Genomic DNA, 14,742 nt, shown 5'->3' on the forward strand with positions numbered 1-14,742 from the left:
TTGAGGAGCCGCACCACCCCTATCCACTCGCGGGGTTGTGGCCTGGCTTGGACGGAGCCCCCTGCCTCGCCTGGACTGCTGGCGGGGTGACCTAGGCGGGTTCGACTGCCGGGCGTCATGGGGCGCAACGACGCGCGACAGTCCAAGCTACCGTTTGACGCCAAGAAGGCCCCCGCGCCGGCGTCCGAGCCTGGCCCATCCGCCGCTGTCCCTCCTGACGAAGACTGGAAATCTCTCCTGCTGGGATTAAAACAAAGCCTAACAACCATAGATTCTAAAATTGACACCATCACTACCAGGCTGGATGGTGTAGTGGCCAAACTGGAGCGGCACGATACCCGCATCAAAGAGACTGAGGACAGGATCTCCGCACTGGAAGACGGCGCCACCTCTACAGGCCGACATGTTACCCAAATGGATCGTCTCCTTAAGATAATTGCGGACAAGAATGAGGACCTAGAAGCGAGGTCCCGTCGCAACAACGTCCGCATCCTGGGCCTTGCGGAGACCACCAACACCGGAAAAATGGAGGTCTTCGTCGAGAACCTGTTGGCCGACCTGTTCGGGCGGGAATCCTTCTCCCCACACATCATCGTGGAGAGAGCCCACAGGTCCCTTGCTGCCCGCCCCCCCCCCTGGCGGCCAGCCTCGGCCCATAATTGCACGCTTCCTTAACTATCGAGACCGGGATGTGGTGCTCAGACGTGCGCGAGAGATGGGAACAGTGCTCTACTGCAACACTACGCTGTCCTTCTTCCCCGATTTCACTGCATCGGTGCAGGAGGCCCGTCGGAAATTTGCTGGGGTAAAAAAGAAACTGCAGGCCCGGGAGATTCCGTATGCAATGCTATACCCTGCTAAACTGAAGGTCTCACATCAGGGCAAACAATTGTTTTTTCAGCAGCCGCAGCAGGTGGAGGACTTCCTCAGGCGGCAGCGTGGAGACTCGGCTGGGGGGGCTGCTGGGCCGCGGCCCTCTCGGTCACCCTCGCCGATGGAGCAGCAGGACTGAACTTATCGGGGGGGCTGTTTCCCCCCTCTGACTCACGCTGCTGTTGGGACAGCACTTGCCCGACCGGATCAACGTCACTCCTGGTGAGGTACCTCTCTTTGTTTCATGTCAATATCACTTGGCTTGGTCGTTGTTATATTTTGTGCCCGGTCGCCCACCTCCGTCCCACTTTGAGGGCCTAGTGTGACTCTGGGTCCCCATGGGTGCAAGTAGGGAGGTGGTTGGCAGGTCTGGCGCCCCTAGAGTACGATCCCCCAATGGGCGCACCCCAAAGTACCCCTTTCCTCATCAAGGCAGGGGTAGTTACTGTATTTTTTCTGTTTGTTGGGTTGGGTTTGATAGGAGGGGGAGGGGATGGGTGGGTAATGTGTACCCGGCCAGTTGGGGTAGCCGGCGTGGGTGGTCGAATACTTCGCTCCGCATCTGGGTTAGCTGTCTCCTCAGTACAAGATGCGGGAGGACGGGTGGGGGGGGGTAGTTCAATGGGGTTTTGTTATGGAGTTCGTTACTGAGTGCTACGAGCAATTGCAAGCTGTGATAACATGCCACTTATGCCTTTACACGGGGGAATGGGGGACTTAACTGATAAGCGGCCTGCGCAGAATTTTCAGTTGCTTTCATGGAATGTGCGCGGGTTAAACAACCCGAGGAAGAAGAGGCAAGTCCTTAGCTACCTGACTCGGCAGGGAGTGTCCGTTGCCATGCTCCAGGAAACGCACCTACAACCGGGGATGACCCCCCCATTTGCGTCACGATGGGCTGCGAACAGGGTGTTCTCGTCATACTCGAGTTACGCGAGAGGAGTGACCATTCTAGTGAGACGGGGGATGGGGTTTACACTGGCGGGTACTGAGGTAGACTCTGGGGGGCGGTACTGCATGGCTTGGGGGACACTACACTCGCATACGATATTGTTTGCATGTTACTATGGCCCCAACACGGATGACCCTTCTGCACTCCTCACTATGTGGGGTAAGATTCAGTCCCTAGGTATTTCCCACATTATACTGGGGGGTGACTTCAACACTGCACTCAAGCCTGGGATGGACAGGTCACACCCGCAGGCGTCGTACTACACGCACACACAGCGCGCGTTGTTGAACATAGTGGACGAGCACCGCTTAATTGATGCTTGGAGGCACTTCCACCCCACGCTCCGGCAGGGCACCCACCACTCCGCAGTACATTCCACCTGGGCGCGTATTGACTACGTATTCCTTTCATCTGGCCTCTCCCCTTGGTTGGGTGGAGCGCTTCATCTGGCTCGCACTTTCTCTGACCACTCTCCGGTCCTTCTGTCCCTGCGTATTCCCCTCACGGTCTCCCCATACCTGAGTTGGCGACTGAATCCTGCACACCTCACAGACTCGGTGTTTCAAGCGGAACTTGAGCAAGACATAAAGGACTTTTTTGAGCGTAATATAGATTCCGTTTCCAGCCTTACTACAGTCTGGGAGGCGTTCAAAGTTACAGTGAGAGGTTGGTGCATAGCTAAGGGAGGTGGGGTCCTTAAGTTTCAAAGCGGAGATTTATGCAGGCTCGAGGCTGAACTCCGTAAGTTGGAGAACGAAATGGAGCGAAATGGGCGAGAGCCTGGCACAGCGGCGCAGTTGCGAGAGAAGCTAAATGAGTACACGGAAGCCGCAGCCAAGGAGAGTAGGTTTCTGGGGAGACCCTATGTCTCCCGAGTGTATGGTGAGGGCGACAGACCTGGCAGGGCATTAGCCACCGCTACTTGCTCCCCTAGGTACAGTAACTACGTTGCTACCTTGCTGGATGAGCATGGCACCCCGCAGCGGGATCTTGCTGACCAACTCAAGGTCCTCACGGATCACTACACTAGGCTATACACCTCCCACAGGACCGCACCGATTGTGTTGCATGATTACCTTGATGACACCGCGCTTGCATGGCTGGGCCCCACACAGCAGCAGTTCCTCCACCATACACTGGAACTAGATGAGATAACGGATGCAATTATGTCCATGAAGTCGGGAAAGGCGCCAGGGTCGGACGGGTTACCGATCGACTTCTACAAAGCCTTCAAGCATGTGCTAGCCCCCATTCTACAGCAGGTGTACTACTCTTCATTAGAGGAGGGATCCCTGCCTGTCACGATGCGAGAGGCCCTCATAACGTCTTTGTTAAAACCTGGTAAGGCGCCGGAATATTGCGACTCCTACAGGCCCCTCTCGCTGTTAAATACAGACGTTAAAATATTAGCGAAGGTCCCTGCTACGCGCCTTAATCTCCTGATGGAGCGCCTCGTGCTCCCAGACCAGGCCGGGTTTGTTCCCAACCGTGCAACTTCTCATAACTTGCGCACTCTTCAGGCGGTGATACAGGATATTGACCCGAAGAGCGAGGCAGCCGCGGTCTTTCTCGACGCCACTAAGGAGTTCGATTCCCTTGAGTGGGATTACCTCCTGGCCTTGCTGGAACGGATGGGCATGCCCTTCAATTTCCTGGACTGGATCCGACTGTTGTACTGCCGGCCTCAAGCAATGGTGCTGCTTAATGGTGCCCGCTCCCCCCCCTTCGCGATTCACAGGGGGACCCGACAAGGTTGTCCCCTCTCCCCGGTGCTGTTCGCACTTGCCATAGAGCCCTTAGCGGCCAAGCTTCGGCAGCATCATAATCACCGATCTCTCATCTACCCTGAGCGCCAACTGCTCATTGCACTATATGCGGATGACATGACTCTTTATGTGCATAAGCCGCGTGAAAACTTGAACCCTTTGCTGCGGGAAGTCACTAAATTCGGTGCCATCTCGGGGATTCAGATAAACTGGACGAAGTCTGCCTTGTTCCCCTTGACTGACAACACTACACAGTTCCCCCTGGATTATCCCCTGGTGTGGGAGCAAGAGGAGATCAAATACCTGGGCATCCAGGTGACCAGAAATCGGGAAGCCCTGATTAGAGCCAACTACGGGACTGTTGTGGATAAAATCACGGACAAAGTTTCCCAATGGATTCGCCTCCCATTGTCAATGGCGGGTCGGATCTCACTGATTAAAATGGTGGTCCTCCCCAAGCTGCTGTATCTCTTTACAAACATACCATACAGTCCTGGCGCATATTTCTTCCGCGCCCTCAACTCCCAGCTATCTCGACTTATCTGGGGAGGCAAGCAGGCCCGACTTGGGCTGCGAACCCTTATGCTACCTTACCACCAAGGGGGGTTTGATGTCCCCAATTTCCAGCGATACTATGATTGCGCACAAGGTCACTTTGCCGCTTATTGGCTTCACCCCCCCCCCCCCCCTTTATGGCGCACTTTGCAGTCGAAGATGGGTATATGAGGCCGGAACAACCTTCCGGATATTTGTACACGTCAGCCCGAATAGAACATAGAGACCCCACCACGGTCGACTGCACTGTCAGTGCCTGGAAACGACTGGCGGACCACATGGAAGTGAAATTCCTATACTCCCCTCGTATGGCCTTGGCCCACGATCCAAGGGTGAGTGTGGCCCGTGAGGAAATTGGCCGTAGAATGCTCGCAAAGCTTGCGGTTCACACCTGGGGGGATCTGTACCACCAGGGGAGTTTCCGCACGGCTACACACTTCTTCAGGGATACCACTCCTTCCGTTATGGATACCTTTCTCTACATTCGGCTCCGGCAAAATATCAAGGCGGTCACCCCCGACTTTCCGAGCGAGCCTGATACCATGGCGCCCCTACATGCCCTGCTGCAGAGGGGGACTCCGACACATGTGGTCTCCATGTTATATACCCACGCGCAGGCAGCCCCGTCCCCCCCCCTCTCCGAGCGCGTAATGACTGGGATTGCGATCTGGGGGAACCACTGTCGGACGCTCAGTGGGAGGAGAGTTGCTCCCATACCAGCGTGGTGACGGGAAATGCCCGCCTTCGCCTGGCTCATTTTAAATTTCTGCATCGCCTCTACTTTACACCCGCTAAACTACACCGCTTCGGACTCCGGGACAACGATTGCTGCCTACGCTGCAGAAGGCCAGGGGCGGACTTCATGCATCTGGCGTTGTCCTGCCAGGCCGTTGCCGCCTATTGGGGGGAGGTGTTTGCAGCTCTCACTGAAATGATTGGGGTAAGCATTGCTCCTTGTCCTAAGATTGCCCTGCTGGGCCACTCCAACCCCGCTGTTAAGGCGCACCGGAAATTCTTTGCGATGGGCCTTCTGTTGGCAAAACGCCATGTCGCATGCAGGTGGGGGCGAGGACGAGCGCCTAAATTCAAAACTTGGCTGGATACGATGACAACTTGGCAGGAACAACTGCACAACTATTCGGACCTTTTACCTCACAAATCGCGCCCCAAGGACCTTTGGGGTCCTCTCACTGCGTCTCTTCTAAAAATGCAGTTCCCGGACGAGCCCACGTCAGGCGCGAGTGGGGATGTGACAGTGGAGGGTCGGTCCACCTCGTCGGCTCCAGCACCTAATCCACTGCCAGCTGACACTGATTTAGCCCCCTCCCCTCCTGCACTCCTTTAGTTCCCCATACATGCTACGCCAGCGCTCTCGCTACACTCGGCTGGGCTTCACACGTCCCGTGGAATCGCCTAACGATCACGGGATATGCGGGTGGAGGGAGCTGCGAGCTTATTGTCCCCCCTCCCCCCCCCACACCACTACGGCATAGCATGCACGACACTACAGGAAGCAGCATCATGTCATGTTCTCTACTAGGGCCATTGCCATGCCCTCCCAGCTCACTTGACGGTGCCTTAGGGTGCGGGACGTCGGCACCCTGGTGGATGCCTGCGTGCCATAGCGTGATACGCGACCCGCACAGCCAGGCGCCACACTGCCATGAATGCCTCGTGCTGGGTGTGCTGGATCTCTGCTGGAAGGGCACAGTTTATGTAGCACTTGTTTGGTTCCGTTATTAAAGTTGAATGAAACCTCATGTTCCTCATGCTGGATCACTTCATGCAGCTCTGATTGTCCACTACTACATGCCTACACAGTTCTAGTTCCTATGCTACGCGGCCGGCCCGTTTGGGTTGTAGGCGACATGCTGTGTAAACCAGTGATTGCTTTTCAAAATATGTTCATCGATGCCCCCACTGCATGTTGTCGCTGCCGGCCTGATCATTCAGGATGTAGGCGTACAGCTGTGTACTATTTCTTCATGCTCAATAAAGGTTTTTAAAAAAAAAAAGTCTTATAACATGATAACAGCACCTCAGTGGTCCTCACTCACAACATTGAAACACTGCTCAGATAAAATAAAAATAAAAAAGACAGCACACTTCCAGCCACAAACCCTACAGTACGGAGAATGCTGCCCACGTAGACAAACGATTCGGCACACAACATAGGGATATATAAATGGTGCAATACAATAAAATAAATACAACGTGAGGTTGCCAGGCTACTGCAAAAGCATTTGACAAATTATATATCAATAACAAGAATACGGAGTGAGGGAAAAATGGAGTGGTGTAAAGCAGCAGGAAGACAGAAGACAGGCGAGAAAGCAAAAGTCACTTGGCGGTCGCATGGGGTGCTAATACACAAATTAAAAATGGTTCCCTGATGTTACCAGTGGAAGGCTATAACTCTTTCAATCAAAACGATGGTTAAGAAGCTATACCCTAGGGGTGGGAAAAAAAGGGGGAACCATCAAATCAGGAGCATCGAACTGAGCTAGATAAGAACGCTATACAGTCATGATCAAGGGGATGGCCCAAAGGCCACTCTATGTATTATATTGTACACTATAGGCCTTCAACAACATGCAGATAAAGTAACTTCCTGTTGGATCCCCCACTCCTATATAGCCAATTCAACAGGTTAGCCCTGGTGATATTAAAATGTCACTACATCAGAATTAGGCTCAACTGTCTGCAGTGCTATAATAATTTGTGAGTAGAAGTGAATTATTGCTGCTTGATGACTCAATATGGTTGCAGAAAGGTAAGGCATATGTTGAAATGTATATTTAGATGTTTACCTCCAGATAAAAGCTCTTCCTTGATAACGGAGTCCATAGGAATTGTCATCACATTATCCTTCGATCCATCTCCCTAAAAATGAAAAAATAACACGTGCTTTGTAAATAAGACTCTTGTCGTGCTTGGGAGATATGTGCTCCCGAAAAGCATGTGATGAAGATGGAAAGTGCAACTCCTTTGATTTCCGGGAATTGCATAGTAATTACTAGTTCTTCTAATGTCACCCACTCAGTCTGTGTTAACAAACATTTACAGCACAACCTTTTTTGAGCGTAATCTCTTACTCTTCAATAGCCCTCTTGCTTCTCCCTACCTATATCGCCACATGATTTTAAGCAGATCACAGAAGGGAAAGCCAGTGCAAAGGGGGAGAAGAAACATCCTTCTCTAGTCAAAAGAAACGAAGAGTGACAAAACTGTTTATTTTATGTCATCCATGACGCTTCACTTCCCTTTTTGATAAAAAATGTGGTCAGAGACATGGCCAATGCAGGATTTTTGCAACCGGGACAAAAGGGACATTTTACCCCTTTACACTAATGTGTTTACCCATTTACACTTAAGTAACTCACCCCTGTCATGTAGAGCAAATATGATGTGAAGAGAAGAGGGGTTTTAGCACCTAAATAACTTTGATAAAACAGTCACATAAAGCAGATGCCTGGTAGTATTCATTGTTTTTAGTTTAACACTTCCTAGTCCAAGTACTCACTAAAGCAGTGCTTGGCAACTTCACCCCCTTTGCCACCTACAAATAAGATCCCCACTTTTGCCTCAGAATCCATAAAAAGAGGCGACATGTGAATTACTGATTGGACACATACTGGCATGCCAAAGTTGTGGCTTGTGGAGCCATAAGATGGCCACTAGAACCTAGAAAATTTAGTATGAAGAACTGTTATATGTTCTCATCACGCTGTACATTTGTTAACTTTTTTACTCTGCTTCATTGTTACGTTAATATTCTTGTTTTTATTAACCTGCTTCTCAATACTATGTTCTTACTAGTCTCTTCTCTTTCAGGGTCCAGGTTTTATGGGTCACCTTAGAATCATTAAGTTCTAAATATGTTCCATGTCCTGTCTAGATGATGGTTCCATACATGACATCTTTCCCTTCGATCTTGTCAGAATAAGTGTTCCTTATGATCATTCGATGTTATTATTTTACTTCTATCATGTCTTTGCCATGTTTACTTCTCCCTGTACATATATATTCTCACTTATCTCTTTACTAACTCTTGCCTCCTTCTCAGATTCCCCTGAATTCTGTTTGGCTATCAACTGTTGTGGTTCACCAATCTCCATTTCTTGTTATCTTTTCTACTCCTAATGCGTTTTTCATCGTTATGGCCTTTTTTAGGCCCTATGTTATGTCTTTTCCTATTTTTACTTATTCCCACTACTTTTTTCTCCTTTTCTTATGCATTCCCTTATCCTTCCCCTTTTTACCTCCAAGACTCACATATAAATATTCCTTTATTTTTTGGCTACCCGACTCCTTTCCATTCATGACTGGTTTAATGGGGGATGGTCCGACCCGGCCTACAGGCTTGAGTTGGGGGAACTGAGCCTTGACAGACTACATCACTTTCTCTACGGGACCTCGATTTCATCCCGTCTCCCGGAGGTGACACGTTCGGTGCTGTTGGCCTGGCGAGCCTCACTGCGGCACGTCGGCTGGACACACACACTGACCCCACTGTACGCCCTTGTGGCGCGGGACCTGGCTCAGGGAGGTGTCCGGGCTTTGAGGCCTGGGACCGCATAGGCATTTCACAGCTGGGGGATGTTTGGGGGGGGAGATCACATGCGTTCCTTTGAGGATCTCCAGGCCCAGTACTCGCTGCACCCCTCACAATTCTTTTGTTACCTCCAGCTGCGGCATGCCCTCCACTCACACCTGGCGACGGGCACACGCTTGACTGACCATAGCCCACCGGAAGCACAGATTATGTTCGGGGACCTGGGGAAGGGAGGCATTTCCCGTATTTATCGCACACTGATTAACAACACCCCGACTTCCTTGGACAGACTGCGGGCGCAATGGGAGGGCTGGGTAGGCCCCTTAGAGGAAGAGGACTGGCGGGATGCCCTTATGGCTCCTAGAAAGGTCACCGCCTCCGCTTAGCTGCGCTTGGTGCAACTTTACTACCTACACACTGCATATCTCACCCCTGTACGTCTTCACTGCGCGGGGCTTCGTCCGTCCTCAGCCTGTACCAGGTGCGGCCATGATCCCGCAAACTTCCTGCACATGGTGTGGGCCTGCCCCCTCCTCTGCTATTGATAAAAAAAATTCTGTTGCTCTTTTTCATACATTTTTTAACTTAAAAATTTTCGAATCTAAAAATATGCCCATGGTAAATAGGTTTTTCTTAATTCGAAAATGAATTACGTTATTTTCAATGTTTATGGTCCTAAGGGTATTAATATAACTTTCTGTGAATATACTGCTTCTAAATAAATGTCGCTCTCTAATTTCAATCTTATGCCAGGAGGGTACTGCAATCAACTTCTAGATCCTAAAATTGATAAAAATTCAAAAATTTAATATATTCCTAATAAAATGCAAAAGGTTTTTCACAAAGCCATCTTTTCACAAGGTCTGATTGGTACATGGATGTTACATAACCCAGATCTCATGGAAAACACGTTTTACTATCCTGCTCATCAAACTAGGTCCTGTATAGAATGTATTTTTTAAGCAAAAATACCACTCAATCCATTAAACGTGCTGAGAAAGACTATCTCAATCTACGATCAAGCCCCAGTGATAGTGAATTTAGAACTGGCATTAGACCCTCCACGCTCCAATTAGTGAAGATTTAACTACTTATTACAAGATCCAATTTTTGTTGACAGATTAGGCAAATTTGCAAAATATTATTTTGCTCTTAATACTACCACTAATCCGGGGGCGTGGCTTGGACGGCAGTCGAGATGGCCGCCTGACTCCGTCGCTCCGTTGGTCCGGGGGAAAATGCTGCCCTTCCCGTGCCCTGTGGTGACTGTTCGCGACTCAGGCCGAGCGTATCCTACCACGTAAGATGCCGGGCACAAGAGGAGCCCTCTGACACCAGCGGCGGTCCCTGCACAGGCGGTCTTTGAGACATCTTGCTTCGCGGAGCGAAGCGGAGGAAAAGAAACAAGATGGCGCCTCCCCGCTAGTCCGAGCGGGATGTCCCCGATCGACAGACCCGTGGTCTACCTGCAAGTACCCTGCATGTATTAACTCTAATGGCTGCTTAATCTCATTGCTGGCGCCTTGCTGGCACTGTTTACTCGGCGCCTTTGCTGTTTCTGCGAGCTGGCTGCCACTACATAAACATGCCTGACCTCAAAATGGCGGCGGCGGTGACGGCGAGACGGAGGGATCCCAAGCACTATTAATTTAACTAATCTATCCAGCGCTACTCAGATAAAGCCTACCAGGGAGAGGGTTATCCACAAAATTGCCAGCGCGACCCTGGTTCCAACCCATCCCAAGTCATGGACTGTGTCTGGTTAGTCTCTCTCCCAGATAGCAGCGCGCAAACACCTGAGCTTGACTCCCACTGTTCCCACTCCTGGTCTCACGCGATCTAGGGTTGGGGTCTTACGGAGGGAAGGAATCGTGTATCAGACTTGGCTGCGCTGAGCCCCGTGTCCTGTGCGCTCCAGGGGCGATTCAACCGGCGATTCAGCGGAGGGTAGGCTTGGGTCACCAGGCTGGGAACGGCTTTGGCCCTGTAGCTGCGTGTACCTGTCCACCTTATTATGACTCTTGCTGCCTCTGTGACTCTGCCGCACAGCCTTTTGGCGACTAACTCCCTCACGCCTCTGTGATTGGTCGGCCGGCTGCAGAGTTGTGGCCATTTGGTCTGCCGGTTTCTCGCATACTATGCGATCTTCATAAAGTCTACGCAGCCATTCTCTCTTTCCGAGCTCGGCGCTGTTGGTAGTCGATAGTCAATATTGCAAGCCGGGTGTACAAGCCAGCTACTTATCCAATTGTTGCCACGACTTCCAGAATGGCTGATCGCGAATCTAAACTGGTACACAAGAGAAACAAAGGTGATCCTTCACAGTCAGACTCTCCTATCAAAATGAAACCAGACATCAATAGCACTTTGGAGTCAATTCTGAAAAAGCTGGCTGATGTCCATGAATTGGCCAAGTCGACCAAACAAACTACTGACACTATACAACTGGAGATAACGGCCATCAGAGCAGACATGAATGCAGTGAATAACAGACTTTCCGCTGCTGAACAGAGGATCAGTGATGTTGAGGACATTGTTTCCAAGTCAAGTAAGGAGACGAAAGCCTTGTCGAACATATCCTCCATGCTCCTAAGACAGACGGCCGAGTTGGAAGACCGTAATCGTAGGGGCAACATCCGAATTCTTGGTGTTCCGGAGGGTTCAGAGGATCCTCTGGGCTCCTGTTTAGCCTTTCTGGAGGACTGGATTCCTAAGTTCACTGGCATAACGTTCGATCAGCCTTTTGAATTGGACAGAGCACACAGAATCCCTTCATTCAAATCCTCCTCTCGGCAGGGGGTCCGCCCAATCATTTGTAAACCTCTGCGTTTTCGCCACGTAGAAGCAATACTTGCCCACGCCAGGAAAAATCACCATCTCATCTGGAAGGGTAACAAAATCATCTTTACCCAAGACTTTTCGAAACCTACTGTGGATACTCGTAGGGGGTTCCTAAGTTTGAGACACAAAATGAAATCCAGAGGTATTCTGTTCTCCTTCGTAGGGCCTGCTAGGTTCAAGATCACCGAGGGGGGGAAACACCTCTTTTTCAATGACCCCGGAGCTCTTGCCTCCTATCTGGAAGGCCCTCCTACTCAGGACATGGACTCATCGCAGCTTCTGGTCAGCAAGAGAAAATCCTCACCAGGCCCAGCGTAGCGCATGTACTGATTCCTCTGCTCCTTTTGTTATTGCCCTGTTCAGGTGTTCCGATGTGACGTATTGGCTCATTTGGTATTTGTGTGGTACAGATCATTATTTGTTTGATTTGCCACTCTGATATGTCGACAGTTATTTGTATTCGAATTGCATTCTTTACCAACGGCTCTTTGAGAGTTGGATACTGGGAAGGTATGTTTATGTATATATTCTGACCATGTTGTTTCCCCTGGGGGGCGGGTGGACGCTTCTGTCGTCGCACCTCCCACATGCTAGGTTTTGAGGGTGGGGTGGGGTGGGTGGGTGTGGGGGGGGTTTGGGTTGAGAGCGCCCACGTTTATATGACCATTTTTATGGTTCTCACAGTTGCTTCCTCATTTGCTCTCCTTCTATTTTCCTTTCGCCTTCTCTTTTCTTTCCTTTCCTCCTTCTGCCTGTCTCCTCTCTCTATCTGGCGCCTCCTACTCTCTAGACATGTCAAGTGGCCTATGTACCGTATGCTTTGTTCGGGATGGGATTGTCCGGTTTCCAGATGTGTAATACAGTTGTGGATGTATGTTTATATTGGCGCCCACATTGGGCCTGCGCTGGGGTCTTTAGAATTTTCGCATTTGTCCTTATGTCACGACCCATACTTGTTGAATTCACCATATAGATACATTACTCATGACCATTGACAAACAAGGGGTCCTTTTGAGTGACCTGAAGATAGCCTCTCTAAATGTTAAAGGCCTTAACCATCCTGTGAAAAGACGTAAGGTCTTAGAGTACTTAGCCAAAACCAAAAGCGACATAGTGCTCCTACAGGAGACTAAACTTTCCGAAGTAGACAATAATCTGGTGAAAGGCAACTGGATTTCGCAATTGGCATGCTCATCGGCAGTTAAGAAGAAGCGAGGGGTCTTAACCTTGATCTCGAGATCTGCTAACATCACGCTAGAATCCTCCCAGCACGACGATGAGGGCCGTTTCTTGCTCACTCACTTGAGGAGGGGCGAAGACGTAATACATGTGATCAATATTTATGGGCCCAACACAGATGATCCCACCTTTTGGTCTGGCGTGTCTGACAAGCTAGATGGTATCCCTCGGGAAGATTTAATAATAATGGCAGGGGACTTCAATCTCCCCCTGGACCCGATAATTGACAGACAGTCCACTTGCCAATACCATCCCACAAGCGCACACGCTGAGCTCACCACTATTTGCTCTAAATTTAACCTTAAAGATCCCTGGAGACTCCAACACCCAGACTCAAGGGATTATACTTTCTACTCGGCCCCTCACAATTCATACACTAGGATTGATTATATCCTTGTCTCCGGCGCATACACCAGCCTCATTGAGTCCTCTGATATTGCTCCAAGATTGATTTCCGACCACTCTTGCATCTCTCTTACCCTAACCGGTAGCCACAGAGAACAAACTCCCAAACGGTGGCGGTTTAACAACGATGTCCTATCGGACCCTGAAGATAAAAAAAAGATTGCGGAGGCCATTTCAGAATACCTCGCCCACAACAAGGTGTCTGATACCAATATAAACACGCACTGGGACGCATTGAAGGCCACTATACGGGGGCTAATCATTGCGATAAAAACAAAAATAAATAAACGTTTGAACCAGGGACTTCTTCAATTAGAACGGGAAATTAGAGACTTGGAGACCGCCCATATTGCCTCCTTGAATGACTCCACTCTACTCTTGACTCTGACACAGAAGAATTATGAATACAATAAGATATTGAGTGAACGAGCGGGGGTGTGGATTAATAAATTTAAGGCATTGAATCTTTGCGAGGCCAACAAGGCGGGAAAACTTTTGGCTTCATATCTTAAACATAGACAAAACCAACACGTAATCTCTTCAATCAAGGACGCTAATAACCTAACCCACACAACTCACAAGGCCATTCTCAATACTTTCAAACAATTCTATCAGGACCTATACTCAAATAATCAGATTTTCGACACTGAGAAGTGCTCTGCCTTTCTCCGTGATCTTAATCTGCCACGTCTCTCAGAAGATGACTCTGCCATGATAGCTATGGAAATCAACAGCTCGGAAATAGATAAGACGGTCAGGTCCTTGAAGGAAAATAAAGCTCCAGGGCCGGACGGCTTTACGGCATCCTTCTATAAGTCTTTCTTAACCCAATTAGGTCCTGCTATGAAACAGGTTTTTAATCATATGGCTGATACTGGACACACACCCGACTCCATGACTGAAGCTAACATTGTAGTTATCCCCAAGGAGGGGAAGGACCCTGTTCTCCCAAAAGATTATAGGCCCATCTCGCTTATAAATGTTGACTGCAAAATATATGCCAAAATTCTCGCGGTCAGACTCAATTCGGTCCTTCATAAATTGATAAGCAATACCCAGGTGGGGTTCCTCCGTAACCGTTTATCTAATGACAACACACGACTGTTATGCCACGTATTAGAAAACGCTGCTACCAAAACTGTACCCTCGATTGCCATCACATTAGATGCCGAGAAGGCCTTCGACAGAGTCTCTTGGCCGTTCTTGGAGCGGTCTGCACTCCTTTAGCTCGGGTAAGGACTTTATTAAAATGATTATGTCACTTTACCTAAAACCGACTGGACGTATAGCTGTCAATGGGGCTCTTTCGGAACCCTTCCCCCTATATCAGGGTACCAGGCAGGGATGCCCTCTGTCTCCATCACTTTTTCTCCTGGCGCTAGAACCCCTTCTTCAGGTGACATTTTGATAGTTACAGAGCGTCCAGACTCCTCCATTACTGCCCTAATGGAGACGATTATGAGTATTCTCTGCACTCTGGATACAAACTTAACAGAGATAAATCGGAGGTTAAACCACTGAACGTTTTTTGTACTAGCGAAATACTGGGGGACTCT

The 14,742-nt window shown here is 49.7% G+C and overlaps 1 protein-coding gene across 6 annotated transcripts in view; it reads right to left on the reverse strand.

Moving 5' to 3' along the window:
- Positions 1-14,742, reverse strand: part of LOC146830504 (ubiquitin carboxyl-terminal hydrolase CYLD-like) — a 493,223-nt gene that overhangs the window by 244,197 nt on the left and 234,284 nt on the right. For all 6 annotated transcript variants that reach the window (XM_085604702.1, XM_085604701.1, XM_085604700.1 and 3 more), the window contains one exon: positions 6,957-7,029. In XM_085604702.1, coding sequence (XP_085460828.1) covers positions 6,957-7,029 — 73 coding nt within the window. The remainder of the gene's footprint in view (positions 1-6,956; positions 7,030-14,742) is intronic.

The sequence above is a fragment of the Triturus cristatus genome, chromosome 5_1, assembly GCF_964204655.1.
Source record: "Triturus cristatus chromosome 5_1, aTriCri1.1, whole genome shotgun sequence".
In the NCBI taxonomy this organism is placed as follows: Eukaryota; Metazoa; Chordata; class Amphibia; order Caudata; family Salamandridae; genus Triturus; species Triturus cristatus.